This window comes from Protopterus annectens, chromosome 9.part0 (genome assembly GCF_019279795.1).
Source record: "Protopterus annectens isolate FY-2018-M chromosome 9.part0, PAN1.0, whole genome shotgun sequence".
NCBI lineage: Eukaryota > Metazoa > Chordata > Ceratodontiformes > Protopteridae > Protopterus > Protopterus annectens.
In genome coordinates this window covers 1727909049-1727936097 of record NC_056743.1, presented here as the reverse complement: position 1 = coordinate 1727936097, position 27049 = coordinate 1727909049, and the positions used below count along the sequence as shown (strand labels likewise).

Genomic DNA, 27049 nt, shown 5'->3' with positions numbered 1-27049 from the left:
GGTTTGGTTGAAGGTAAGGGGATTGTTTTGTATTGGTAGCAGTTTGTGGTGAGTAGGGAAGGGTTTGGACCAGGGTTAGGATGAATGTCTCCATCTATTAGGGAGTGGAGTAATATAAAGTTGTTGAATTGGAGGGGCTTACAATGGTAGTCAAATATTTTATTATTATTTAGGATGGTATATTTGATGTGTATTACATGGTGATACAACCAGTGAAGGTGATAGAGTGTGTTTGGAAGGAAAGGTAAGGGTAGAGAGTAGGGGTTGTTCATAGGAGGTTAAGAGGTAAGTGTAAAATAGGTAGGAGAGAGAGTACTACTAATATTTGGCATTGGAAAGACATAGTTGAGGAGAGTGCAGTAGGTGTTAGAGAGGTGGGAATTAAGAGTTGAGTCAGGAAATTATAGGAAGGTAAAAGATGAGTGGCAGTGGGTGGAGTTTATCTTCTGAGGGGATTAGAGATAAAAGTATCTGTGGGTGTGTTTTAAGAGCTTGAGGCTGGATTAGAGATAAATTATTTGTGGGTGTGTTCTAAGAGTTTGAGGCAGTGTGTGGCAGGATGATTATGTGATTGGAGTATGATAGTGGGGGGTGTGTTTATGGAGGTATAAGTGTAGGAATGCTGGGGGCGGGTGGGAATTAGTTGCTCAGCATAATGCATCCGAGATTATCCAAGTGCAACTAACTCTGGGCAAGACGTTGTAACTTGCTACAGATCCCCCACCATGCCCCAGGATTTCCACTCCTCATTTCTTGATACACTGGAAAATATTAGGGTACAACCCAACACCCTAATAATGGGCGATTTCAACTATCCCACCATTAACTGGGAAAACTACTCATGTACCAACTCTTTTGTTCAACGTTTTCTGGAATTCATAAATTCCAATGCCTTGGATCAACTTATCCACACCCCCACTAGGGGCAGCAATATCCTAGACTGGGTCATTATCAACATGGGTGACCAGTGTTCCACACCAGAGGTCAATTCTCATTGGTCAGATCCTACCAGAATCTAATCAGCCTAGACATCTACATCCCACCCCCACCCCCATTAGGGAAACCACCATAAAATATTTCTCCAAAGCCAACTATACACTTCTTACGACAGAAGTGCAAACTTCACAACACCCATGCAGACAGACAATAGCGGTACAACTGCTGAATCCTACACCAATGCACTTTATAAGCACTTACACGAGTGCATAGATCGTGCTATCCCTAACAGAACCAAGATGCAATCCTCCAAAAAAGGAAGCCAATCTGGTGGTCCCCTGCCATAAACAAACTGCACAACAGAAGGAAGAAACTGTTGCAAAAGAGGGTAAAATCCCATGAGTGGAGGAGCTCCTTGGTCAGCCTCAGTAAGAAGCTGCAATCCCTGATAAAATCCTCCAAGGCTAGTTACGAAAACAAAATTGCCACTGACTCTAAAGACAACCACAAAGCATTCTATAGCTATGTCAAGAATCTCAATGACAACACTCAGATCTGCTCTGAGTTACAGCACAATGGCACTAAATATACAGAACCAACTGATATTGCCAACATCCTGGCAGATAGGTTCAGTGCTAACTTTACCCCCCCTCACCCCTAAATGGCCCATCTCTATACCAGAAGAATGCAATGTTCCTGTAATCATGGCTGCACAGATAAAAACCACTCTCTCCAAAGCCAAGAACACAGCAGCCATGGGACCTGACAACATCCCAGGCTGCATTCTACATGAACTAAAGAATGAACTGGCACCCCACCTAAGCACCATGTTCAACCATAGCCTCACCTCAGGCTTTGTGCTCACTGAATGGTGCACAGCAATGGTTATCCCACTCCACAAAGGGGGAACTACCACGGACCCCGGGAACTACCACCCCATTAGCCTAACGAGCCTGGTCTGCAAGGCCATGGAACGTATCATCATGGAACTTATAAGCAAAGGCAATGGTAATCTCCAAACTCTGGACCCCACCCAGTTCGGGTTTGTAAAAGGCAGATCATGTCTCCTAAACCTGATTGACATCTTTGAAGCAGTCACCAAAGCTGTAGATGAGGGTAAGGTGGTTCACACAGCCTATCTAGATCTCGCCAAGGCTTTTGACACCATCCCCCACTCTGGAATTATAGAGAAACTAGGTATAAATCCCTATGTCACAAGATGGGTTGCCATCTGGCTCACTGACAAAACCCACACTGTGAATGTAGCAGACTCCAAATCCAACTTCAGACCAGTGACAAGTGGAGTACCACAGGGTTCAGTCCTGGGTCCTCTCCTGTTTGGTATCTACTTTTCTGAAGTACAGGCTAACACAGAAGGTTTTTGGCTAATGAAGTCCACAGACGACTGCAAACTAGGAGCCATAATTGAAACTCCTAATGTTGTGTACATCCTACAAAAGGGCCTCACTGAGACAGATGAGTGTAGTCAATGCCATGGCCTCAAGCTCAATGCCAAAAAGTGCATTGTCATCCCCCTTTTGTAAAAACTTTGTACCCATGAGCTACCTCATAGGTGGTAGTCTGCTTAACACCGAAGTGTGATAAGAGACCTTGGGACACAGGTGGACAGTAGTCTCGCCTTTGATAATCCCATCACCACAGTAGTCAGGAAATCCTTCTACGTGGCACACCTCATCACAAAAGGTTTCTCATCCAGGAAAAAAGAGGTCATTGTTCCCCTCTACTCATCACTCATTAGACCCATTATAGAGTACAATGTCCCTTTTGGTATGTACCTCACAAGACATCTACAACAACTGGAAAGGCAACAGAAATACCTCACAAAGAGGATTACTGGCCACAAACAGATGCCCTATGCAGACCGTCTCAAAAAACTCCAGCTTTACTCTGTCACATATTGCCTACTCAGATGTGATATCTGCCTAACATACAAAGCTATGTCAAACCCAGAGCTGTTGGACATGCTCAACTTAAAGAAATCCCAGTCCCTACGAACTACATGCTCTAGGGACCTAAACCTTATCACCACGATAAACAGAACATGCTGGAAGGATAGATTCCTTGCCCAGAGACTTCCCATACTCTGGAACAAACTACCTATCTATATCAAACAAAGCTCCTCATTAGCACTCTTCAGGAAAAATCTTGATGACTGGATGGGAAATAGGAAATTCACCCCAGGGATTGCCTCTGTAGCTCTGCTCGACAGGGGCACAGGAAAATCAGGGGCACAGGAAAATAATTTTCTTGGGTGGCGCAAGCCAGGGTACCTTTTTGGCTAGGCTTGTATAGGCCCTAGAGCCGATAGCCTAGTATCTACCTATGAACCTATGAATAGTGAGAGAAAGTTGTTGCATGAGATTATCCAAGATTATTCAGGATTCTAATATATGTGTTATGAAGTCTGATAAAGGGTGAGAACTTATTATGGAGCAGGTGGATTATCTCAACTCTTTGAATATGCTCTTACATGGTGAGACTTATGGGGAAGTTTCTAGAAATTAAATTCACACGGCTTATTCCAGAAATGACAATTTATTACATGACATGTCATTTCAGGGACAAATCAGAAAAAGTGAATTTGACTTTATGCATAACATTAGGCCTGTTACAACTAGTATGTTTGGCATCCACAAAATACACACTGACATGATCCATCCTCCTTTTTTCCCTGTTGTGGATACCTCATGTTCTAAGACCTACTTTATAGCTAAATTTTTGGATAGTATTTTGAAGGAAGGTATTAGTAATATTGAACAGGCCTATAAAGACTCATGGCATTTTTTGAGGCTTTTGTATGGTATTAAATTTCTCCAGATATCATTTTTGTAACTATTGATGTACATAGTTTGCAATCATTCCACATGAATTGGGCCTAAAATGGTTTTGAGAACCAACTATTTAAATGCACTGACCTAGGAACTAGCAAAGTAGATGCTATGGTAACATTGACAGAAAAAGTACTAAAAATAATTGTATACATTTTGAAGGTCAGTTTTATAGGCAAACCACTGGTGTGGCCATAATCACTGCATGTGCCCCCTTGTTTGCCAATTATGTTATGACTGAGTGGGAAGATCAATATTCACTCACCAGTAACTACAAAGAGAGATGGATTCTCTATACCAGATCTTTAGATGACATTTTTATTTTATGTAATGACACCAATGAAAGGTTGGATGAATTTGTTAATTATATTAACAACACTACACCATTTCTCTCCTATGAATCTATGAACCTATTAACACCACTACACCGTTTTTCTGATTCTCCTCAAATTTGGATAGATCCGGAATTACTTTTCTGGATGTGAAAATCAGTAAGGATGTTGTCAATCAGAAGTTTACTTCTACTATATATTGTAAGCCAATGTTTTCAAGCACACACCTTAATTTTTCTAGTTAGCATCCAAAACATAGGAAGAAATCAGTGGTTAAAGGCCAGTTAGTTAGATTGAAAGGATGGTTTCTAAATCTGAGTCCTTTTATTATGAGTGTGATGTACTTATTAATATGTTTTCAAAAGAGATTACATTATTGATTTTCTAAATGATATACATCAGGAAGTAGTGAACAAAAGAGAAGGCTTTTACCTCCCATTTTGAATAACACTAATAATATAGATATGGGGACAGTAAAACACTCCATAGGAACTGAGGACACGAACAAGAGGCTTTTCATTTCTACTTTTACCATGGACAGCCATGCTATAGCAAAATGCATTAACAAAAATTGGAATATATTTTATACAGATTCTAGCATATTAAACAAAGTGGAGGAGAAACCACAATTTGTTTATAGGAGATACAAAACTTTTGAAAAATATTTGGAAACTGCAAAACAGGAAGAAGCACATTATAAAAAATATAGTATGAAAAAATGTGTGTTTTGCCCCTTTTCTCTAAGATTGTATGTGATAATAATTTTACAGTACCAAATCAGAGAGAGTTTCAATTATAGTTCTACAAACATGGTGTACTTAACCCAGTGTTTACAATGTCCCACCTTTTATGTGGGGAAAAACATATAGGAGGTTAAGAAATTGTATATATGAGCATTGTTAATATTTTAGGAAAAAGAATCTTATCAATGCTCCTTACAAACATGTTATGGTTTGTGATACATACAGCTTTGGCTTTTTAATTACTGAACAAATTAGGACGGACATTCAGGATAGGATTATGGATGAACATTTGGATGCTTGTGACTTGAGGTGACAAGTTGAGTTAAATGCCACAAGCTACCCTGGTTTAAATGCGACTGTTTCAATTAATTCAGTTTTAAAACTGAAGCATTTTGACAGTTTCTGATTTTATTTGTTCTTTTTATCATGTGACTTTTACATCATGTAACCTTTTGGTGGGTTATTTAAACAGTGTTTTAATGTATGATTTTAGTTCTGATGAAGTTCTGAAAACAGTAAGGATGAAAGTTAGCCACTTTGGAATAAAGCTTTTAGCAAGTTGCAGCTAACTTTGAGTTGTCATTCTGTGCATTACAAAGGTGGTCTAACTAATATCTGCCGTGACCTCATCTGAGCCTGCTGCTTTCCCTGAGTTAAATTTCCTTAGTGCTGTTCTTATTTCTTTTAGGGTGGATGCCTCTTCTTCTTGTTTCATTGTAGGTTGTATCTGGGGCAGTACAGCTTCTGTGGATTTTTTTTTCATTCAGAAGCTACTGGAACTATTCCTTCCAACTGTCTTTGATGTCCCCTAGACCAGTGGCAGCTGGTGACTTCAAATCAAACGGGGGGCTGCAGGAGATAGCCAAATGGGTAGGGTCAATGGGAAGGGATGTGGACAACTAGAAAAGGGAGGAGCTATGCTCAAAACCACAAAAACTAAACTTTAATTAAATATGCTGCCCTGGGTGCCAAACCCTCATTATGAGAGTCCAATCAAGACAAATGAAGTATAAAAGAATAAAAATATTTCAAAGCATTGGCTGCTTGACAGCTTACTTAATATCTATATGGAAACAAAAAGGTTGAGAGGCATGAAAAAATAAATTACTTTTTAAATACATTACTGGAATGTCAGTCAAAATAAAGTATAAGAAAAACAAGCAGCACTCAACTCAAACCACTTCTCCTTGCACTGCAGTTCTAATTATAATTTATATTCAGCTTTATTAAAGTACCAAGTAACATGCTGAAAGTAGAAATCTCTATGATGCCCCCACTTGTAAAAATGTTTCTTATCCAAAAAAGACCTGCTGCCTGACAACTATCTACTTGTTTCATGGGGAAAACATGATCAAAGTGAAAAATGAAAAGCAAACAAGCTCAAGATACATTGCTTAAAGGATTACTGTACAGGTTATGGACCACACATGAATGACATTCTGTTTAGTTTATGGGTAAAGCCCTCAGAGATCACTGGAAGTCTCCAACAAGTGTAATGAGCTTCTTAATAATGTAATCCTGTCCTTTATTACAAATACTGTCATATGCATTTCAATACCCAGTGCTTATACATTATCTAGTTAAGTATTCTCTGCATGGCAAACAACAGAAAGGCTTCAATGTTGGCAATTCTTTAACAGCATGCTTATTAAAGCTTACTTGCATGTTATGATCTCAGACAAGCTTACCTGATGGTCATTAAAGCATTGCTACTTAAAACACAGAGCAACAGGCACTTTGAGTAATAAGCATAAATCAACAGTACAAAAATATGACAGAAACCAGACCATTCTGCAAAATCAAGAACAGATGAAAAGCCACTTTAGTACTTGTGTCTACCTTGGGTGGGGGGATGCCCTGCACATTTACACTGCATAACTGCTCCTTGCCTTGCTTGGACACATCCAGAGTCACTTCATGGGGGAGTGGGGTGCAACAAGTAGGTCACAATTTGAAATGCCTCTGGCTGACTGTGATGGCCCTGACACATTTGTCATACCTCTCACCCTCAGAGCAAAGCCATACATAGAAGTGGGACAAAGGCCCAAAAATAAGGACAATTTTTAAATATTGCTCTTATAAACTTAGAAAGATAATAGAAAAGTAGGTCTTGCATTAGTATGAATTTTCTGAAGGATATGAAATCTGAAACTCAAATGTCTGTCATTATTTTCTAACTTCAGTCTTTAATGATTTACCACTAATTTGCCAAAAAACAATTTTATGAAAAATGGACCAAAAATGTGATGCAAAAATATAAAATAGCCACACAATACAGCTGAGAACCTGTCAAAGAAGGGACACTTTTTTAATAATAGTACTGCTAACTTGAGCAGCTGACAAAATAAAAGAATCTACATGCATTTCTGAAATAAAAGTATCTATAACTCTGATTATTACAGTGATTTCTTAATTGTAAACCCTCCATGTTTTCTTCCAAAATTGCTATTTTGCGGTGGGATTATTAGGGGAAGAGAAACATTTTGAGCCAAATTCGGGGACAGTTTAGAGGTTTGGCTATGCCTAATTCTATAAAGCAATTTATCTGCATGTACCTCTCAACCTGTTAATGTAATAAATCTGGACAAGGCCAAATATATTGGGGGAACATATAAACAGTACTAAAAATTGCTCTTGTATAAACTGAGACAGTTGATAGAATAACAGGTCTTACTTTAGCATGCATTTTTCTGACGGTTATGAAGTCTGAAACTCAGTGTGTCATTATTTAGTGACTTAATTCCTAAATGATTTTCCAGAAAACCACAAATATTATGAGGAACAAACCAAAAATAAGAAGCAAAAATCTATTCATTCTGTGAAAATCTGGACAGTTGGGAGGTATAGTTCAGCTGGGGCTGTCTGAGTTTGCCACCATTCCCCTCTCACAAAATCATGGTCGAATGGAGCCCTCCCCCCCTGCAGCCATTCCAATGATCCACTACTTGGCTATTTCACTCCATTTACCATAAACACTAATGTGCATACTGCTTTACTTCTATGATGATTTAGATTTCATTTGAAAGTTTTATTTTGCATTTTACAGCACAAACACTAAGACATCTGCTAAACAAAGCAATGCAGTCTCACAATGAAAACAGGCTTAGCATTAAAACCTTCTCTGCCCTTGAAACTCACATTCAATGAAACAGCATTGAAACCCACATTCAAAGAAAATACATTTTGCCAGTGGCAGATAAAGATTAACTTTGGGCTGTTTTCAAATCATAGGCCCCTTGCACATGAAACATACATGTGCTCTTTGATACACCTTCCTGATTCTACTAAATTATATTCCTTGTACAATACAGTACAGTTGTTAAACAGCATTTTAAATTTATTGTTTTGAACATTTTTCCAGTAAACAATGAAACAAAATGCATGCACCAATGACAAAACTACCCATTTCAGAACATTTCCATCATAAAAGTCTACTCAACCTTCTACAGTCCACCAGTATCAGTAAATATACACAATCGCTGAAGTAGTAAAAGTCATCTAAATAATTCCACATTAAAGAAATCTATAACAATGAAGAGGTTGCTGCTAGCAAACAACTTTATATGTCACTGTTTATTCATCTACAAATAAAGTGCCTGTTGCCCTTGAGGAATAAATTGCCTATGTTGCATGCATTAAAAAAAAAATAAACTAGTAATATTGCAATAGGGACTGTATGGCAAACTGATAACAGGTTCAGGCTCATTGTTACTACTCTAGGTATCTTTGCCAAAAAGGACCACAGCATCCACCCACTTTACAACACAGTACAGTATCAGCAATGCATCTATCTACTGTGGGAGTAGAACCCACAGCCTTCTGCATCAAAAGCAAGTACACTACCTGTTGTGCTATTAATGCAAGCAGATTCAGAATAAGCATCACTAAAGTTTTGTTCCCCTGCAGCTCTCAGCTCCTTGTAAAATCTACTCGACACACAGTTGCATCTCTGAACTTTGTAGCACAAGAAATCTGTAAAAAGCCGAAATTTATTGAGGGGGGGGGGCAAAAGCCCAAAAACCAGGGTCACATTTTAAACATTTTGTATAATGTTGGAAAGTTGCTAGAATAAAATGCTGTGTTACCACCATACATTTCACTGTCACGTCTTTAACCCAGGGGACCCTGTACAAAACAGTCAGAGAAACATACCATTATGCCAAATCAGCTGTTTTGTAAAAGAGAGGAAGACAAACTTAAATGGCTACCATTTAGTGAATTCAGTTCTCAGCATAGCTGTTAACCTCTTGGCACAAAACATCTGAACAAAGCCAATAATGGGGGGAATACCACCCCCAAACATATTCAGTGAATTTAGTTCTCACTATAGCTCTCAACCTCTTAGCAAAAAACATGTTGACAAAGCCAGTAATGGGGGGGAAATACAGCCCCCAAACATTCAATGAATACAGTTCTCACCATAGATAACTCTCAACCTTAGCACAAAATACCTGGACAAAGCCAATAATGGGGGAATACAGTCCCAAAAATAGGGACAAATTTCAAATATCCATGTTATAAACTTATAGGGACACATTTCAAATATCCATGTTATAAACTTAGACAACTGCTAGAACAATTTTGTGTTACCATGTACTTTCTGAAGAATATGAAGTCTTAAATTCAAATGCCTGTTATTTTTTAAACATTTAACCGGGAAACTAGTTTGACTTGGAACAAAAGACAATTTTCAGCAGAGCAGAGAGAAATGCCAATCATATCTTTGCAAGATGTGAGAACATGCAGACACCACACAGAAGGCACCCCAGCCAAGAATCAAACCAGAGAACCTGTAGCTGTAAGGCAGCAATGCTACCAGTGCACCACTACACTACAGACTTTGCAAGGACAAATGTAGATACAGAAACCACAGATTTTATGAGGAACAGAACAAATATGAGGCAAAAATCTGCAAGTTTTTTTAGAAATAGTGGTGGATAGGGAATTCGGGTCCTTGCCACCTGCATCCAAGGTACAGGGTTCAAGCCTGAGTATCTCTATCCACCACCATTTGCTCTCTCTAGCTGGGGCATTTTACACACACGCACACACACACACACACACACACACACACACACACACACACACACACACACACACACACACACACACACACACACACACACACACACTTGCTGTACGTCCCACCATTTTATGGACGAAGTATCCAGCCAGCACGAACCAAAACCTCCTGAAGAGGCAATCCACTTACCAGCTGTATGTAACACCGTTTCATAGACGAAACATCCAGTCAGTGACCTGAACGAACCAAAATCTCCTGAAGCAGCAATCCAGCCAGCGACTTACCCTTCACTTACTTGCTGTATGTCCCACTGTTTCACAGACGAAAAATCCAGCCAGCATGAACCAAAACCTCCTGAAGCAGCAATCCAGCCAGCGAACGAAGCAAGCCTTCACTTACCTGCTGTATGTCCCACCGTTTCATGGATGAAGCATCCAGCCAGCGACCTGAATGAACCAAAACCTCCTGAAGCAGCAATCCAGCCAGCATCCGAGCCCACGCAATGACTGTCCAGTGAGAGCAGCTCACCTCTCTCAGTCCTCATTGGATGCCAGCTCACCTCTCTCAGTCATTGGGTCGGCCTGCAGCCGAAGCAGTCTGGACCTCCTCTTCTGTGCGGTCGTCACCGCCCTGATTCCTGGGTGCATTTGCAGAAATGATTGCTGGGTACCTGTCTATCTCTATCCGGACTGCTGATAAAGGCAGTCTGAGGTCTGCGCATGCGCAGAGGAGTTGGGACTAGCCAGCATGAACCAAAACCTCCTGAAGCAGCAATCCAGCCAGTGAACGAAGCAAGCCTTCACTTACCTGCTGTATGTCCCACCGTTTCATGGATGAAGCATCCAGCCAGCGACCTGAACGAACCAAAACCTCCTGAAGCAGCAATCCAGCCAGCGACTTACCCTTCACTTACTTGCTGTATGTCCCACCATTTCACAGATGAAACATCCAGCCAGCATGAACCAAAACCTCCTGAAGCAGCAATCCAGCCAGCAAACGAAGCAAGCCTTCACTTACCTGCTGTATGTCCCACCGTTTCATGGATGAAGCATCCAGCCAGTGACCTGAATGAACCAAAACCTCCTGAAGCAGCAATCCAGCTAGCAACCGAGCCCGTGCAATGAATGTCCCGTGAGAGCAGCTCACCTCTCTCAGTCCTCATTGGATGCCAGCTCACCTCTCTCAGTCATTGGGTCTGCCTGCAGCCGAAGCAGTCTGGACCTCCTCTTCTGTGTGGTCGTCACTGCACTGATTCCTGGGTGCATTTGCAGCAATGATTGCTGGGTACCTGTCTATCTCTATCTGGACTGCTGATAAAGGCAGTCTGAGGTCTGCGCATGCGCAGAGGAGTTGGGACTTGTGCTTTTTTTTTCTTTCTGTTTTTGTTTTTTTATTTTTAAAGATTTTTCTTTTGTTTTTTTCTAGGTGGGAGGGCTGCAGTCTAGCAGTCCGATAGCATGAGCCGCCCCTGCTCTAGACTGATAAGCAGGTTGTTGCTGGCATCCCTTATGAAGGTATTTGAAGACTGCTTTCTTTGCCTTTTTGTCATTGATTTGCAACCAGACAGTCTGTTTGTCCCAGTTGCTCTGTCCCTTTCCAGCAGTTGTTCCTCTGTTTCCTTGTTCTTTGCTATTGTAAATGCTTTCACAGCCTCTTTGTTAGCCAAACAGTATTCCCTGCTAGGCTGGTCTGTCTTTTCTATCTCCCACTTTTTCCTGCACTAGTTCTTCTCTCTTTTGATGACTTCTTATGTCCTTTATTACCTTACCTCACTCAGCCACATAACTGTTCTATAGTCCTAACACATGCTATTTTGATGTGCTGTCATTCTTCTTTAAAATGTCCTGTTTTTTCTGAGGTGCTAGAGCCCTGAGTATTTCTCTGAACTCGTGCTTTTTCTCCAGTCAACTTCCAGGGCTTCAGCCTAGTTTCTGTTGACCTTAGGGCATTTTCTGAACATTGCTTGCAGCTTATTGTAGCAAACAATGGTTTATGCTGTGGGCCCTCTGTTTCACTTTGGATGTCTTTGCAATTGCTGATTCTACTCCAATGCCCTTTTCTTACTAGGAGGAAGTCTACCTGAGTTGCATATTGGCAATTACTGGTCACCATCAAGGTATTTGCCAGACGTCTAGAATGGCCTGTCCTTCATTATTCCTGTTGTCCCACCCATGTGGACCCAGACAGCCCTCATATCCTGTTCATGAGTATGCACATTCACCTCTCCCATTATCAACACCCACTTATGCTGTTCTGCTCTTTCAACCAATTAAGTGAATATTCTCTTGACTAATCCAGTAAATGACATACTCCCATGTCCAGTTATTCTAAGATCACTACTACTAGTAGCATACTTTAGTGCAATATCTAAATCTTCATCTGTCCTGAAACTTGAATATGCAATACTTTATGCAATAGTTTTGTTTCACAGGTACCTGTTAATGTGAAAATTGAAGTTTGTGCAATATATACTTGTGCAATACCCTAAACATCGCATTTTTATACATGTAATGTCTGTAAATGTTTGTCCTAGGATTACTAAATAGTAACTGTATGTATGTATGCATCTTATACTGGGAACAAAACAATGTAATTTTGTTTAACTGCACTATGTACAGAGCTAAATGACAATAAAGTTTACTTTGACTTTCACTTTTTAGTAGGTCCTGCAACTGTTCCTTTCCTTGCTATCTCAGCCCTACTCTGGAGCTTAGGCTGATGTTATGAATAGTGTCCTATCCTTACACTGGAGTCTGACTACCATGAGCCTTTCACAAATTCTGATGCCATACCTCATTGTCTTCCAACTTTCTCCATCACCACAATTCTCACACCATTTCTAGTCTTTCCTCACCCTGAATAGTAGATTCTGATCCCAAGCCAGGTGGCTTTACTGCAGTGGCCTTCCGTCTTATGTTTTGGATATAGACAATGCCCAACTTTCTCCCTGAGATCATGCCAGCCACTTCCAAGCTGTGCCCTGTAATGAGCCTATACTGAGTGCAGCAATTCCTAGTTCATGTTTGGCATATGTGTAATATTCACATGTATTTATTTAACAACAAATCATAAAATTAATAGGCAGACTGTTAAGTTCTGAAAAAGGTGAAAAGAGATGAATAAGATATTTGAGATTAAACAGCCTTAACTATAAATAATATCATTTAATAATTGTCTTTTTTCTTACTGTATTATGGTAACTCACAGGGCCAAAAAGTTTACCATGTGATAGAAGTAGTGAATCTAACCATGAGCAATCAATAATACGCTATCACATCTGTGCTTTTTCACAATCTGTTGGCACCATTTCAGATTTATTTTTGGGTTTAGATCGACTTTCACATTCATCTCATAAGGATGTGGTATGCAGGTATGCACGCATGCGCACACACACACACACACACACACACACACACACACACACACACACACACACACACACACACACACACACACACACACACACACACACACACACACACACACACACACACACACACACACACACACACACACACACACACACACACACACACACACACACATACACATATACATTTACATATATAAAATATAAATGGGCTTACTTCACCTTATTAAAAATAAGCAGAGTGAACAAGAGTTATGAACATTTACTGCTAAATGGCATATCTGTTTTGCAACCTGTCCTTTACCCCTTTGGGCCAATTTTTGAAAGGAGGACCCCCCTTCTGACTTCTCCGCATAAAGTGAAGAGCCCCATGGGACCCTTATTTAATATAATCAATTACAGGGTCAAACAGAGGTAAGTAGAAGTAATCTGTTTCGGGATAATTTGTAACTAGTTGTGAATATTGTTATAGGTTTATAGGTTTGTACTAGGCTAAATGCCTTTGTCGGCCATTTTAAGCCTAGCCATTTACCCAATCTGAGAATCAAATGCTGCATCTTGTGTTTGTAAGGTAAACACCTTGGCATTATGCCAACCTCCCACCCATTGGAATTAATTCCATACAACACAACAGAGGCTATTATTACATCATATTACTTATAGTTTTCATTTGCTTTTTATTTTTTCGCATTTTGCACCAAATTAAAAGAACAAAAAAGGAATTTAAAGTAAAGTAAAAACTGCTGCTTTCTAACCAAAGCAATTGAAAACAAACTTTTTCATGGTTTCTCATTTGTCTCACTGAGGAGCTTGGATTTTTAGCAATTCTCAAAAGCATAGTTAAATTAGAGTCAGAATCCTTTGCTTCACTGACTGGCCACAAATGACTATGTTCTTCATTTAAATGACAGAATTAGTTTTGATTGGGTACATATTTGCCCTTAGCCTTGTTTTGAGGATGGATGTGAAACACACAGCTGCTAACTAAATACTAAATTGCATACTTTTATGTGTGTGATACACTATGTGCAGGTATTCATAAATCCAACCCTTGGGAGCTGATATATATTTTCAGTCAATAATTTCTAAAGTAAACGGTATGTGATCTGTTGAATGGCTCGACTTCCTTACAGTGTGATAGTGACCTTGAATGCACATGTCACTCATATACATGTACAGTGAATTCTACAGTACTGTTCATAGGTTCATAGGTAGGCACTAGGCTATCGGCCCTAAGGCCTATACAAGCCCAGCTTTTGCCACCCTAGAAAATTATATAGGTTCATAGGTAGGTACTTCCATGCTTGGTTGCTGTACATGATTTATATAAACCATAATTTCAGATGTTATGTCCAGGGATTTGTTGCCCTTAAGGATTCTTTTTTTTTCTTGTAACTGCATTGCATGGACTGATTAATCCTACCTCATTACTTCCTGTTTTAGATGCTGGCTAAGTCCGGAAAGAGGCTTCATATGGAGCTTCATGGGACCTGTATGTTTTATAATTGTGGTAAGTTATTTCCTTAATCAGTTTTTAAATCTTGGTTTAGGTGACTTGGCTGATTATATGAAAATTTACACTTTACCCAGAAATGCATTATTATTTAATTTTTGTAATAGATAAAACCCCAAACTGTGTCCTTCTGTATCTGTCGTCTATCTGCATCGCAGCATGCAGAAGGAGGTACTGCTCTCCTGCATGGAAGTATCAGCTACGCTTCCTAAATTTCTAACACAAATCTCCTTTTTCATCTTTTATGTTTTCACCAGTGAATAATAGACACAAGACAAAAAACTGCATTTAGCCCTGGCAAAAAGTTTGGATCCTAATTTCACATAAGGATCTACTGACACCAAATTCTTTTGTAATATCATATATATGGAAGGTTCTAATTGCATAGCCAACCTGTATTAGATAATGTACATAGAGACAAGAGGCAGTCTCTGTACAGAAGTTAAATCAGCTGTTCACTAAGAGGAAGTATTTGCGTGTGTGTGTGTGTGTGTGTGTGTGTGTGTGTGTGTGTGTGTGTGTGTGTGTGTGTGTGTGCGCGCGCTCACTTAGGTAAAATTCTTAAACATAGCAAAAGTGCTCAAGACAGCATAGAATAGAAAGGTATACCAGTAAATGATCCCTGGCTTAATTCTAGAAACCTATGGAAGCAGTTTAGAAGCAAAGTGTTAAAGGCAGTATATTATGCATACCAGATTCACCTAAAGCATTGCACAATGTAAGCAATAATGCTATAGATGGCCAAAAGCAAAGCATAAATTATCAGAAGTCCAAGTTCACTCTTCAGAGTAATTCATTGCTCATGAATTAGCCATATTTGATGAAAATTTAGCAAAGTAATATCAATTATTACATAGGCCAGTGTGAGTTGCCATTATGTTCATGAATTTAGATAGTCAAGTAATATACTCATAGTTATCCATATTGCTTATTTGTAGCAGGAGAAAGTAAACTTGGGCAAAACACATGTAAAATCATAAGAATTACTTGTAGACACTGTGTTACATTAGCCAAAAGGGGAATAGCAACACCCAAGGATTACATATCTCTCAACTGTCCAGAATTTTGTTGAATGTACGGATTTTTGCCTCATATTGTTGGTCTGTTCCTTATAAAATCTGTGATTTTCTTGCAAACAGTTAAGAACTGAAGTCATTAAAGTATGCCAGACATTTGAATTTCAGACTTCATATCCTTCAGAAAATGTATGCCAATGCAAAATCTGTTTTTCTAGTAAATTTCTTCATTTATAAGGGCAATATTTGAAACATACCCCTGACTTCATCGTTTGTCCACTGATTATTTTTGGCTTTGTCCAGAATTTGTGTGGTAAGGAGTTGAAAGGTATGATTACCTAGCACTAAAGGATTTAGCCACAACATCATTGCTTCTCCTTAAATGAGATACACTGAACTTGCCAGAAACATGAAGCAGATTTAAGCAGCATATGAACTCAGATGGGTTGAGCCCTTCAACTTCACAAGCAGAAATAGAAAAGCTTTTACAACTCTTACTCTGGTCTCAGTTTGCAGTCACTGCAATCTGATAATCCAATGGTACTCTCCATTTATTTTATAAAGTTTATTCAGTATGTTATACAATAAGTAAGCACTTCATTATGGCATGAATGATGCTATTTATCCTTTTACTTTTAACAATAAAGACCTGGATAATGTGAATACTATTATTATTCAGAGCTTCCTTGTGCCTGGCTTGGACACCATTGAATACTAGACTTGGATTGCTTCTAAAATCATCTGGTACAAAGCTAATATAAATATATTTTGTGTACTTGCTTCAACTGTTTCAGTGATATTTAGCAGTGTGCTGCATTTATTTATTTTGTTAAATTTATTACTGTTTTTCAGCCTGTACTTGTTAAAGAAACTCCATCTTTTTGTTACCGTACTGCTATTATGCTGTTTTCTCAATATTCCATTATTTCTTAACCTCCTCAGATACTGCAAAAGCTGTTCTGAGTGAGTCTGTCTAAATATTTCTAAGATTTGCAAAGTTTTTGTGTGTTGTGATCATGTGTCAGGGTTAGTAAACTTATTTCTAAGGATTCAGCTCAAAGCCAGCTTGTTTTACATTGGAGGGGTTCTTTTTCACTCTGGTGGGAGCTGAGAGCTAAATCCAACCTTTCCAACATGGGAACTACTGGTGGATAGCATCATTGGAATGAGGTTTTAACTTTATAAAACTTTTTCTTCCTCCTCATATAAAAGCCTCAAATTTTTGTGAGAATATGCTCCTTTATTCAAACCTTCCTTATGCCTGGCTTGGATATCTGTGAATACAAGATTTGGACTGCTTCTAAAATCATATGGCCTACAAAGCTGATATAAGTTTATTTTTTCTACTTTTTCTAACTGTTTCAGTGATATTCGTACGATAATAGGATCATCATAGTTACTACGCTAATGGCCCCTAGACTCTTACAAGCCTAGACAAGTTTAATTCATGTTCCAAAGGGTGTTTGGTTCAAGCAGACACTAAAATCAGCACATTTTCCCTCTGTCCAAGAGGGACTCAGGTGAAAAGCCCAGGGTGAATTTCTGGTTACCCTTCCAATCATCCAAATTGCACTTAAATAGGGCCAATGACAGGCTTTGTTTAACATGAATAGGAAGCTTGTTCCAAAGGTGGGGCAACCTCTGTGAGACAAATCAGCCTTTCCATCAAGTTCTGTTGATGTCACATATCAGGTTAAGGTCCTTTGAGTGAGTGACCTGTGTGCCATTTGACTTGATGAATGTTCAGCATTTCCATTAAAGCTGGATCAAAGATTGCTCTATATACAAGGCACAGGTTGCCTCTGAGCAGTCTGTATGACACAGAGTGAAGTGACAATGATTTCAGTCTGTCAGCATAAGACAGAGCTTGTCAACCCTGAATTTTCTTTGTAAGAAACCTTTGTTGTCTCTCCAATTGCTGCAGGTGTTTGGAAAGGAACATACCAAAGGGGGGCATACCTCTCAACCTGGAAACATCAAAAATCTGGACAAGGCCCATGAAAAATAGGTACAAATCTGTATGCTGATTAACATAAAATTTCATACATAATTACGTAACACCACCCACTCCAGTGGAATTGTGGGATACCAACTTTCAAACACAAACTGAAGAACAGACAACCAAAATATGGCACTAGAGCCCCCCTGCAGCCATTCCAATCTCCCATTACCTGGCTATTTTGTCCCATTTACCATAAACACTAATGTGTGCATACTGCTTTACTTCTACAATAATTATTTGGATTTTATTTTTACAATTTATAGCACAATGCACAAACAATGAAACACTAATAAACATCTGCTAAACCAAGCAATACTGTCTCACAATAAAAATAGACTTGGCATTAAAACGTCTCTGCCCTTGAAACTCCTCGCATTCATTGAAACAACATTGAAACCCACACTGCATCCAAATAAAAGCACCTATGTAGTAATTAGTAGCTGTGTCTGTCCACCTAAGTAGTAATTAGTAGCTGTGTCTCTCCACCTAAGTAAAAATTAGTAGCTGTGTCTTTCCACTGAAGTAGTAGTCAGTAGATGGATGTGCCCGTTGGTCACTGCGTCTCTTTCACAAAATACTATGTGGATCAATCATATGGGAATAAAAGTCACTCAGAAACAACAGTACACTATCAAACAAATAACTTCACATATTAGGTAGAAAGGCACAAAATGTATGCTTCATTTCTTTATCAAAGCTTACTTCAGTAACTAAACAATAGCAGAAAATGTCAATGAGATAAATGACAGATGATTAAAAGCACGTAGAGAATTGCTTGAATATCTCTGCTAGATAGAACAATGATTAATACCATATTAGATCATATGATTTTATATATATATATATATATATATATATATATATATATATATATATATATATACATTTCTATTTGTTAATCAAGTAAGCTTATTGGACAAACTGCCCCTTTTTCAGTGGTAACCCAGTAGCAATGAGCAATGTTTGGTTAAGTGACTTGTTCAGTCACAAAGTAGGCAAAGGTAGTTGGAAGGAATCAAGTACCCTCTACCCTTAACTACAGGAGGCAGCTCATTAACATTTCAAAAAGCCTTAATCCTCTGATCTAACTACCAGCCCATGTAAAATGATGAAACCAGTTGTCATTTAAGGCTTACAGGGACTGCATTCAATAACCCAACCTATACTTTTTCCTTCAGCTCCTAAAATCAGCATCTCCTAGCTGTTCTTTAAGCAGTTAAATCAGTTCTACAGCTCAGAAAGATGGCTTCTCATCAACATAAGGGCCATATTATTAGCATGTACTCTAATTATTGCACTCATTGTCTTAGGAACTATCACTGGCAAGAACAACAAAGCTAAATGTGTTCACTATGTCAGTCCCCATTAGCTGTATATCTTACAAAGCTGGCTCAGCCCAATGACATTCCCTTGGGTGGAGCACTAAATACTCCTCTGTCATGTTTGTAAATGTGGACCCTGTTAGTTCTGAAGCATAATTCGTAATGGATAGTCTACAAAATTAAGTTAGCTGTGGTTGCAACGTAGGAGCAGCATCATGACCGACTGTTCTGATGTTTGTTCCCATTACCTGCAAAGTAATTCTCTTAACATCTTCTTGTGAAATGAGCTCTTGCTTAAGTGATGAGATGCAATATGTAAGTATTTGCTTTACCTGGCTTTCATATAAACTCTGATTGGTTTCTGTTTGCAAGCATTGTGCTGTGGGATACCTTTCATCCAATTATTCCTTTAGTCAAAATATTAAAGCTAGGAAAGTGCACTCCCCCCCCCCCCCCATCAAAAAGTAAAACTACCATGCAGGGATCAAAATTATTCTCAAAGAAGCAGTCAAAACAAAGCTTTACCATAGTTCATCCCCACTTCAAAGCAACTATAGGAGAAAGAGCTTTCATGCCACTGGGAATCGCATCCAAATGAGTTAAAAAACAACCAGCCTCAATCAGGCCTTGCTCATGTGCTTTTCATCTGGAGCATTTCTCCCCAGGCCTCCGCTGAAAACAGGCTCTGTGGAACCTAGTCGGACTTTCCCAGTTAACAAATGTTAAATAAATAAATAGAAATAAATAAATGTGCTTTTGTGACAATGCTTATCCAAACTTCACTTTTCCATTTGTTTGTGTATAAAAAGTATAACTCTTATTTGTTACTGTCTGGCTAATAACATTTGATTAGCTCATTTTAATCTTGTACATTTGCACAGCTTATTCTCAAATGTACTATCTGCATATTTCTTATGCATTGTAATTAACTGTACTTAGTGTTTTTTGCCTATATCTTATTTAACTTGTGCTTAGATTTTCTTTCTATGCCTAGTGCTTGTCTGTTTTCTTAAGCATAACTATGTGAATTCATGAATATGTTTTGCTGTCTGAGCCTAGGTCATGGCTGAAAAGGGCCACCAGCTAAATTACCTATTAAACTACTAGTAATAAAAAATAATAAAAATTTTACTGTGTTTTTAGTTTTTTTTTTCAAATATATCAGCCCATGGCTGAAAACGGCCTCAAAGTTTCAGTCCACTTTCCTCAAATAATATAAAGTAGCACATATGATGTTTTTGAAATGCTACTGCTACAGAATCTGTATTTGCATTTGATTAGATTCTCAGGAGCAAATGCCACATCATGAACTCTCTATCAGCATCTAGTTTTGCCATCAAAATATATTTGCACATTTTGGGCCTATAATTTTCCATTTTAATTTCTAATTTTTGAGCAGAAATTGTACATTTACACAACTGTTTAAAGAGCTTTATTGTCTAAGACATGGTCAGCATCTACTGTTTAACTTGAGACAGCAATCCAAACCCTTCAGCCATCCATGTGCTTTACATAATAAATGGGAGCATGAGTAGCAGACTACATTAAAATATGCTAGAAACCAAACTATTAACTTAAATGTAAAAGTTAAACCCCTTTGTATTAATACCAAAACACAGTTTAACACACACACACGCACGCTAATACAGCACACACACACCAGTTCAGATACCTGAAGCAGCTGCTGCAGCAGTCATTTCCTTCCCTCCACGAAGCAGCCCAGGCCAGATGATAATCCACATACAGAACTGCAGTCATTTCCTTAGTGGCAGATAGTTTCCAAATTCCTTAGCTCTGCAGCAGTAGTAGTACCCTTCACGCTTGCTGATCGTTTTCAGATTCCTTAGCTATGCAGCCCAGCAGTAGCACAATACCCTTCCCACTCATAGACCATTCAAAAAGAAGGAGGCAGCCAGCTGGAAATGTAGCCGTACGTGATACCTTGAGCTCAATTCCAACAGGCTGATGGTGCTGATGTCATCACGCACGCGATGACGTCAACAAAATATGTGAAAGAAAAGAAATCTTAAAAAAGCTGGGAAAAAGTCAGAAATCAAGGAGTGCCACTCGGGAATCATGGCACCCCATTATTTGACCCCAAAACCCGGGTAAAACTGGGTAATTTGGTATGGTTGGGAGGTATGAAGGGGGGCATTGTACTTTACTACTGGCATGATGAGAGAAGAGTACAGGGGAGTTATAACCTATTTTTTCTGGAGACAATGCCCTTACTTATGAGATGAACAATATAAAATGCCTTTTTTACTACTGTGGAGACATGGTGATTGAAGTTAAGGTTGCTGTCAAACTGTGTGTCTAGATCTCTCACCACTGACTGTGTGCTTAGGGGATTGCTATTGATATGGTAGTTTGCAGGAACATCATCGTTGCCAAAGGGGATGATAATGCATTTTTTTGCATTAAGTTTAAGATGATGAATTTGGCACCAGTAATTAGTCTGTTGTTGTGTCTTTCAGCTTTTCCCGGTTAGGGGTCGCCACAGCGGAACTCCGGTCTGCTAATGATTGGTAGTTGATTTTTACGTCCCGAGTTACCAGCCCTGACACATAACCTTCAATGAAGGTATGGCCCTTCATGCATGTCTCCACATCAGAAGACGCTCTAGCTGAGAATCAAACCGGACAGCATCTGACTGTAAGGCGACAATGCCACCGCAGAACCACCACCGTGCTAAGACCTTATTGCAGGATGTTGACATTGCTACGGGTTTCAATGATGGCTCCCAGTTTGCAGTCATCAGCAAACTTTGTCAGCCAATCCATTAGTTTTAGCCTGCACTTTGGAAAAGTAGATTATGAACAGTAGGGGTCCCAGAACTGATCCCTGTGGAACGCCACTGGTTACAGGTCTGCTGGAGAAAGTAGAGTCCCCTATTTTGACCATATGAGTTCTAGGAGCAAGCCAGTTTGCAACCCACCTGACAATATATGAGTTGATATCCAGTTGAGTAAGTTTATCAATGATGCCTGGGTGGGAAATTGTGTCAAAGGTCTTGGCTAAATCTAGGTAGACCATATGCACAGATCTGCCCTCATCTAGGGTGTTGGTGACAGTCTTGAAGAACTCCACCAGGTTTAACAGGCATGATCTCCCCTTGACAAAACCAAACTGGGTGAGTGTGAACATTTGGAGATTTCTTATATCTTTGTTAATAAGGTGCATGATGATTTGCTCCATGGCATTGCAGATAAGGCTGGTCAGGCTAATGGGCCTATAGTTCCCGGTGTCCGTGGATGCACCCCTTTTGTGCAAAGGGATGATGGTAGCTGTTTTCCATTCCTCTGGGACAAAGCTAGTGCTTAGGCTGCGATTGAAAAGCATGCTGCATTGTGATGCTAATTCCTGTTCTAACCCATGTAGAACACAGTCTCTGATGTTGCCTGGTCCCATAGAGGCTGTGTTCTTGGCATTTGAGAGGGCATTTAAGACCTGCTCCTTGGAGATACTAGGTGGAGGACAGGTGTTAGGGATGCTTTGAGTTATATGTGGTGAGGACAGGGGAGTAAAGTTTTCACTAAACCTGTCAACCAGCAGGATTCCTTTATCCACAGGTTCCATATATGTCTTACCATTAAGTATGATTTCGGGACAAATCTAGGCCTTACCTTTGAAGTTTCCGATGTAACTAAAGAACTCTTTATGATTATCCTTAGTTAGAAAAGCTAATTTGGATTCTTAGTTAGCTTTGGAGGACTTCACTAAGAGTCTTATTTGCTTGTTTAAGTTGAAGTGGGAGTGTTTCCAGTTTTTAAACTATTCCTTCCTAGTCTTAGACAGCAATTTCTTTTTCCTATTGTATAGTATTAATGGTAGTTGTGTACCAGGCAGGTTTATTTTTCCTTGAAGATCTTGCTTTGGTTCTATCCAATACAGCAGAACCAATACAATTGTACAGGTGCTTGTATAAAGCACTGGTGTATAACTCAGCATAGGTGTCTGTTCCATCAGTGGGGGGAGGGGCTATGAAGCTATTTATGCCATCATGTAAGAGGTTGCAATTGGCCTTGGGAAGGTTTTTAGTGTAGTTGTTGCTAGGAGGGGGTATTGTGTTATAGTTACTGTCATGCTGCCAGCCCGGCTATCTGGAATTTTGTAAATAATTCTGTGTCATTTGTGAATATTGATATGATTTATAGAGAACTGTACGTTATGTACTGAGCTTCAAGAATGGAACCACAGCATACCCTGCTGGAACACAGAAGATTATCTTGCAAAACTTAAGAATAGTTGGGGTTAAGTTACTTCATAGCTGGGCCATAAACAAGAGATGTTATTTCTCAGTTTCAGTGCAGAAGCATACACAATGTCTAGTGCTAGATGTTTTTCTATTGTCTTGAAAGAAAAGTAATTACTAGGTTTAAACTGTAGTGTTGATTGCTTTATGACTTTCTAGCAGCTACACAGTTCTGAGCTAAACATCTGAGAGATATTTATTTCTCACACAGGGATGTTAAATTCTGTTAAGTTTCTGTTTAGCCTGAGAACTGAAGTCCGGTGACAATGAGTGATGTCATCCAAGCTGGCCCAGCAGTAATGTTTGAAATTAATTTGAGAACTCTCTCAGAGAGACTGTGCATTTTTTGTTTTGTCTTGGACCTAGCAAGAACATCCACTCATCATCATCATCATCATCATCATCATCTGCATTCACCTTGCTGTAAGTAAGATTCAGGACATAGTATCTCTCTTAGATATAGCTAGGAATATAGTAACAATTAGATTAGATGTTTTCTGTATTTATTTGAGACTGTCATACAATGTTGTTTTAAAATGTTTCTTTTGATTTTGAACTCTAAAGTCACTGTGTTGAGTTATTGAGTATTGTCTTGTTCTTTTATTATTTATTATTAAATATATTTAAACCTAATTTTGTGGCTGATATTTGTGAGACATATTTAAGCTCTTAAAGTACTTGCATATGTATTTATTGACATTGTACAGGCCACTCCTAATAGCCTGGCGCTTGGTCAAAACTACCATTTGGATATAGAAACATTACACAGTAAGATTGGACACCCTTTGGTAAGGGCCTTAGAGTAGCTGATAAAGAGTTGCCTGGTGGCAGCTGGAACCACCTTATACTCTGGGCAGAAGGGGACATAACTAGTAAACCTGTGCCAACCTTTCCCAGGTGTGTGTTTGTGTTTGTGTACAAATCAAATCTCAAAGTGTGTGTGTGTGTATGTGTGTGTGTGTGTGTGTGTGTGTGTGTGTATGTGTGTGTGTGTGTGTATGTGTGTGTGTATGTATGTGTGTGTCAGCTATTTGGGCAAGGACATGAAGCACTGGTTGGACAGAGAGGGTGCTGGAAGTCTTAGCTTGGCCACCCGGCTGAGATCTCAACCCTATAGCTGTGCCAGTGGGGAGTCTTATTGGTGATCTGGAGAAAGAGGGAGAAAGCATCCCCTAGACTGACTGTGATATCTGTGTGCTCTTAAGGTAAATTGTACTTTACTTTGTGTGTGTACTTGTCATCCTCCCAGTGTGTACATACTCTAGCTGTTGCCAGTGGTGAAGATTAAGGCTCCTTGATTACTGAGCCAGTGCAGGGGCATTGCAGTTACCTCTAGTGAGACTGATTTCTGTTCCGATCTCACCAGGGATAGTCACACACTGTGGGTGGTGCAGCAGTCCCCCATGTTGGTAAGCCCCAGGTCCAGGATGTTTGAGCCCTTTGTGGGTGTGTCAACCAGCTGTTCCAGGACATTGGCATTAACAAAGTCCAAGAACCTTTGAGAAAGTGAGTTAGAACATGTATAATTTACTCAGTCTATGGATGGGTAATTAAAGTCACCCAAATCCAGTGTGTTTGGTTGTATCTTGATTGACTCAAATAGATCCAAGTAGGCTGAGTGGATGTCCTGATTCATGGTGGGTGTCTTCTAGCTGGCAATAACCTGAAAAGGGGTCTTACCTACAGTCAATTGCACCTGAAGTAATTCAAGGGAATTGAGCTGTTTAACTAATCTAAAGATACATTTGTCTTTAATGAATATGGATACACCATCTCCTTTAGTTCTCATACCTTTAGTTTGTGGTCTGAACATGTAGAAGAAAATGTAATCTGGTAAAGCTGGTATGCTCTCCCCAGCCTTAAACCAGGTCTTAGTGACTGCACAAATGTCAGCATCTTCCAGTTTGAATACTGCTTCCAGTGACTGCAGTTTCTGGTTTAGACTCCTAGCATTTAGCAGCATAACCGTAAGGTTGTTTTTAGAGGGTATTTTTACATCAGGATTTTTTTCTTGTGACTTTGCCTAAAAAAGGCACTATGGAGATGGCAAGAACCTTAACCAGTATCCCGGGGTGACAGATGAAGACCATCTTTGGCAAAGGATCGAGGTCTGTCGACCATGTCATCCCAGGCTGACAGATACTCGATCCCCTTTGAATGACACCAGAAACTAAGCTAGTTGTTGAAGTCAGTCATTTTTTGTTTGTGTTGAGGTATCATCCTAGACAAAGACAAAATGCTGCTTAAGGCTAGGGACATAACTGTCTGGGGCACATAATCTGAGAGCTCAGTCATGTCTATCTTCATATAGTACAATGAGGTACGTCTCAAGTTGTTCACACCAACATGCACTATGATGGAGTTATATCAGTGCCTGTTGCTGACAGACTTGAGTATGTGTGTGATATGGTGGATCCTGGAACCTGACAGACAGCTGACTGTGACCTTTTCCTTATTCAGCCTGGTGAAAGGGACACCTGTGTGTCTCATGATTGAATTGCCTATGACTAAGATGTTTGTTTTTGTGTTATTCCGTGGGGGCTTGACTGTTGAGACACTGGTGTGTGCTATATTATGTGTACTATGTTCTGCAGAAAACGTATTACGTGAAACATGCTTGTGTTTGGGATGTCTTTGATGTTTAGGTAAGCTTCTTGTAAGGTTTATGTGTTCTTGGTTTGGTAGGTGTGGGAGGTGAGGTGTACATGCTGACAACCTGCTTAGTATCAGTTGGACTGACTGGTGAACAAAAGAGCCTGGATTCTAGGTTCTTGATACAGATGCACCTCTCACATAATGAATTTGTGTGGACTAGAAGAAGTGGGTTGTCCCTGTACATGAGGCAATTGCTACATTGCTTCAGGATGCCCATGTCAACCAGACTGGCTGGAGAAACTGTGGAAAACTGTCTGTCCATAATGCTAGGTAAGTTGATGTGGTCAGAAAACAGGGAGAGGACAGGAAGGAACAGGTAAGGTAGAAAACAGGAGAAGTGGACAAAAATACTGAGGGGTAATGTTAGGATCTGTGCTGGTACCCCAGGTGCTACACTGAATATATCACCCATCAGTGAGGGGCAATCATCAGAACTCATTGATGGAGCATCAGCAAAGTGCTAAGGGAAAATTTGCAGGGAAAAAGTGTTTGCGCCTATAAGCACCAACAGTGCCTCACCACTGCATGGTGGTGAGCACTGCACAAATGCACTGTGATGTAACAAATGAACACAAACAAATTAACCAATAAAAAGCTTAAAACTGAGCCCTGTTCCAGTAACCTTCAATAAAGAGGGGTTCTAACTGCACATTCCTGCCATTAGCGTGTAGCGGAACCCTCTCCAACAAAAGATGACCTGGATTAGTGCTCAAGTTATATAAACAAAACTAGATTCAGTAGGTCTGAACTAGTCTATGTTACAGCAAACAAAGTACAACAATTTTAAAACAAAAAAACCCTAGTTCAAATAAGCACTGATATGGTAAAAATGCAGGTCAAAAGTGCAATATACAGTGAAAAATTCTACAAGTTTTGCAGAGATCAGCAGATGGCTTGGCTTTGCTTATGTAGCAAATGACAGCAAAGTGATTTAAACAAATTAACCAATAAAAAAGCTCAAATCTGAGCCCTGTTCTTGCAAACTTCACTCAGATGAGTTATAACTGAACACTCCTGCCACTAGGGTGCAGGG

The 27049-nt window shown here is 39.5% G+C and overlaps 1 protein-coding gene across 3 annotated transcripts in view; it reads left to right on the top strand.

The window, feature by feature from the left end:
• The window catches only part of LOC122812232 (adhesion G protein-coupled receptor E2-like), a 1489088-nt gene that overhangs the window by 1148317 nt on the left and 313722 nt on the right, over window positions 1–27049 (top strand). For all 3 annotated transcript variants that reach the window (XM_044084588.1, XM_044084589.1, XM_044084587.1), the window contains one exon: window positions 14697–14763. In XM_044084588.1, the coding sequence (XP_043940523.1) occupies window positions 14697–14763 (67 nt within the window). The remainder of the gene's footprint in view (window positions 1–14696; window positions 14764–27049) is intronic.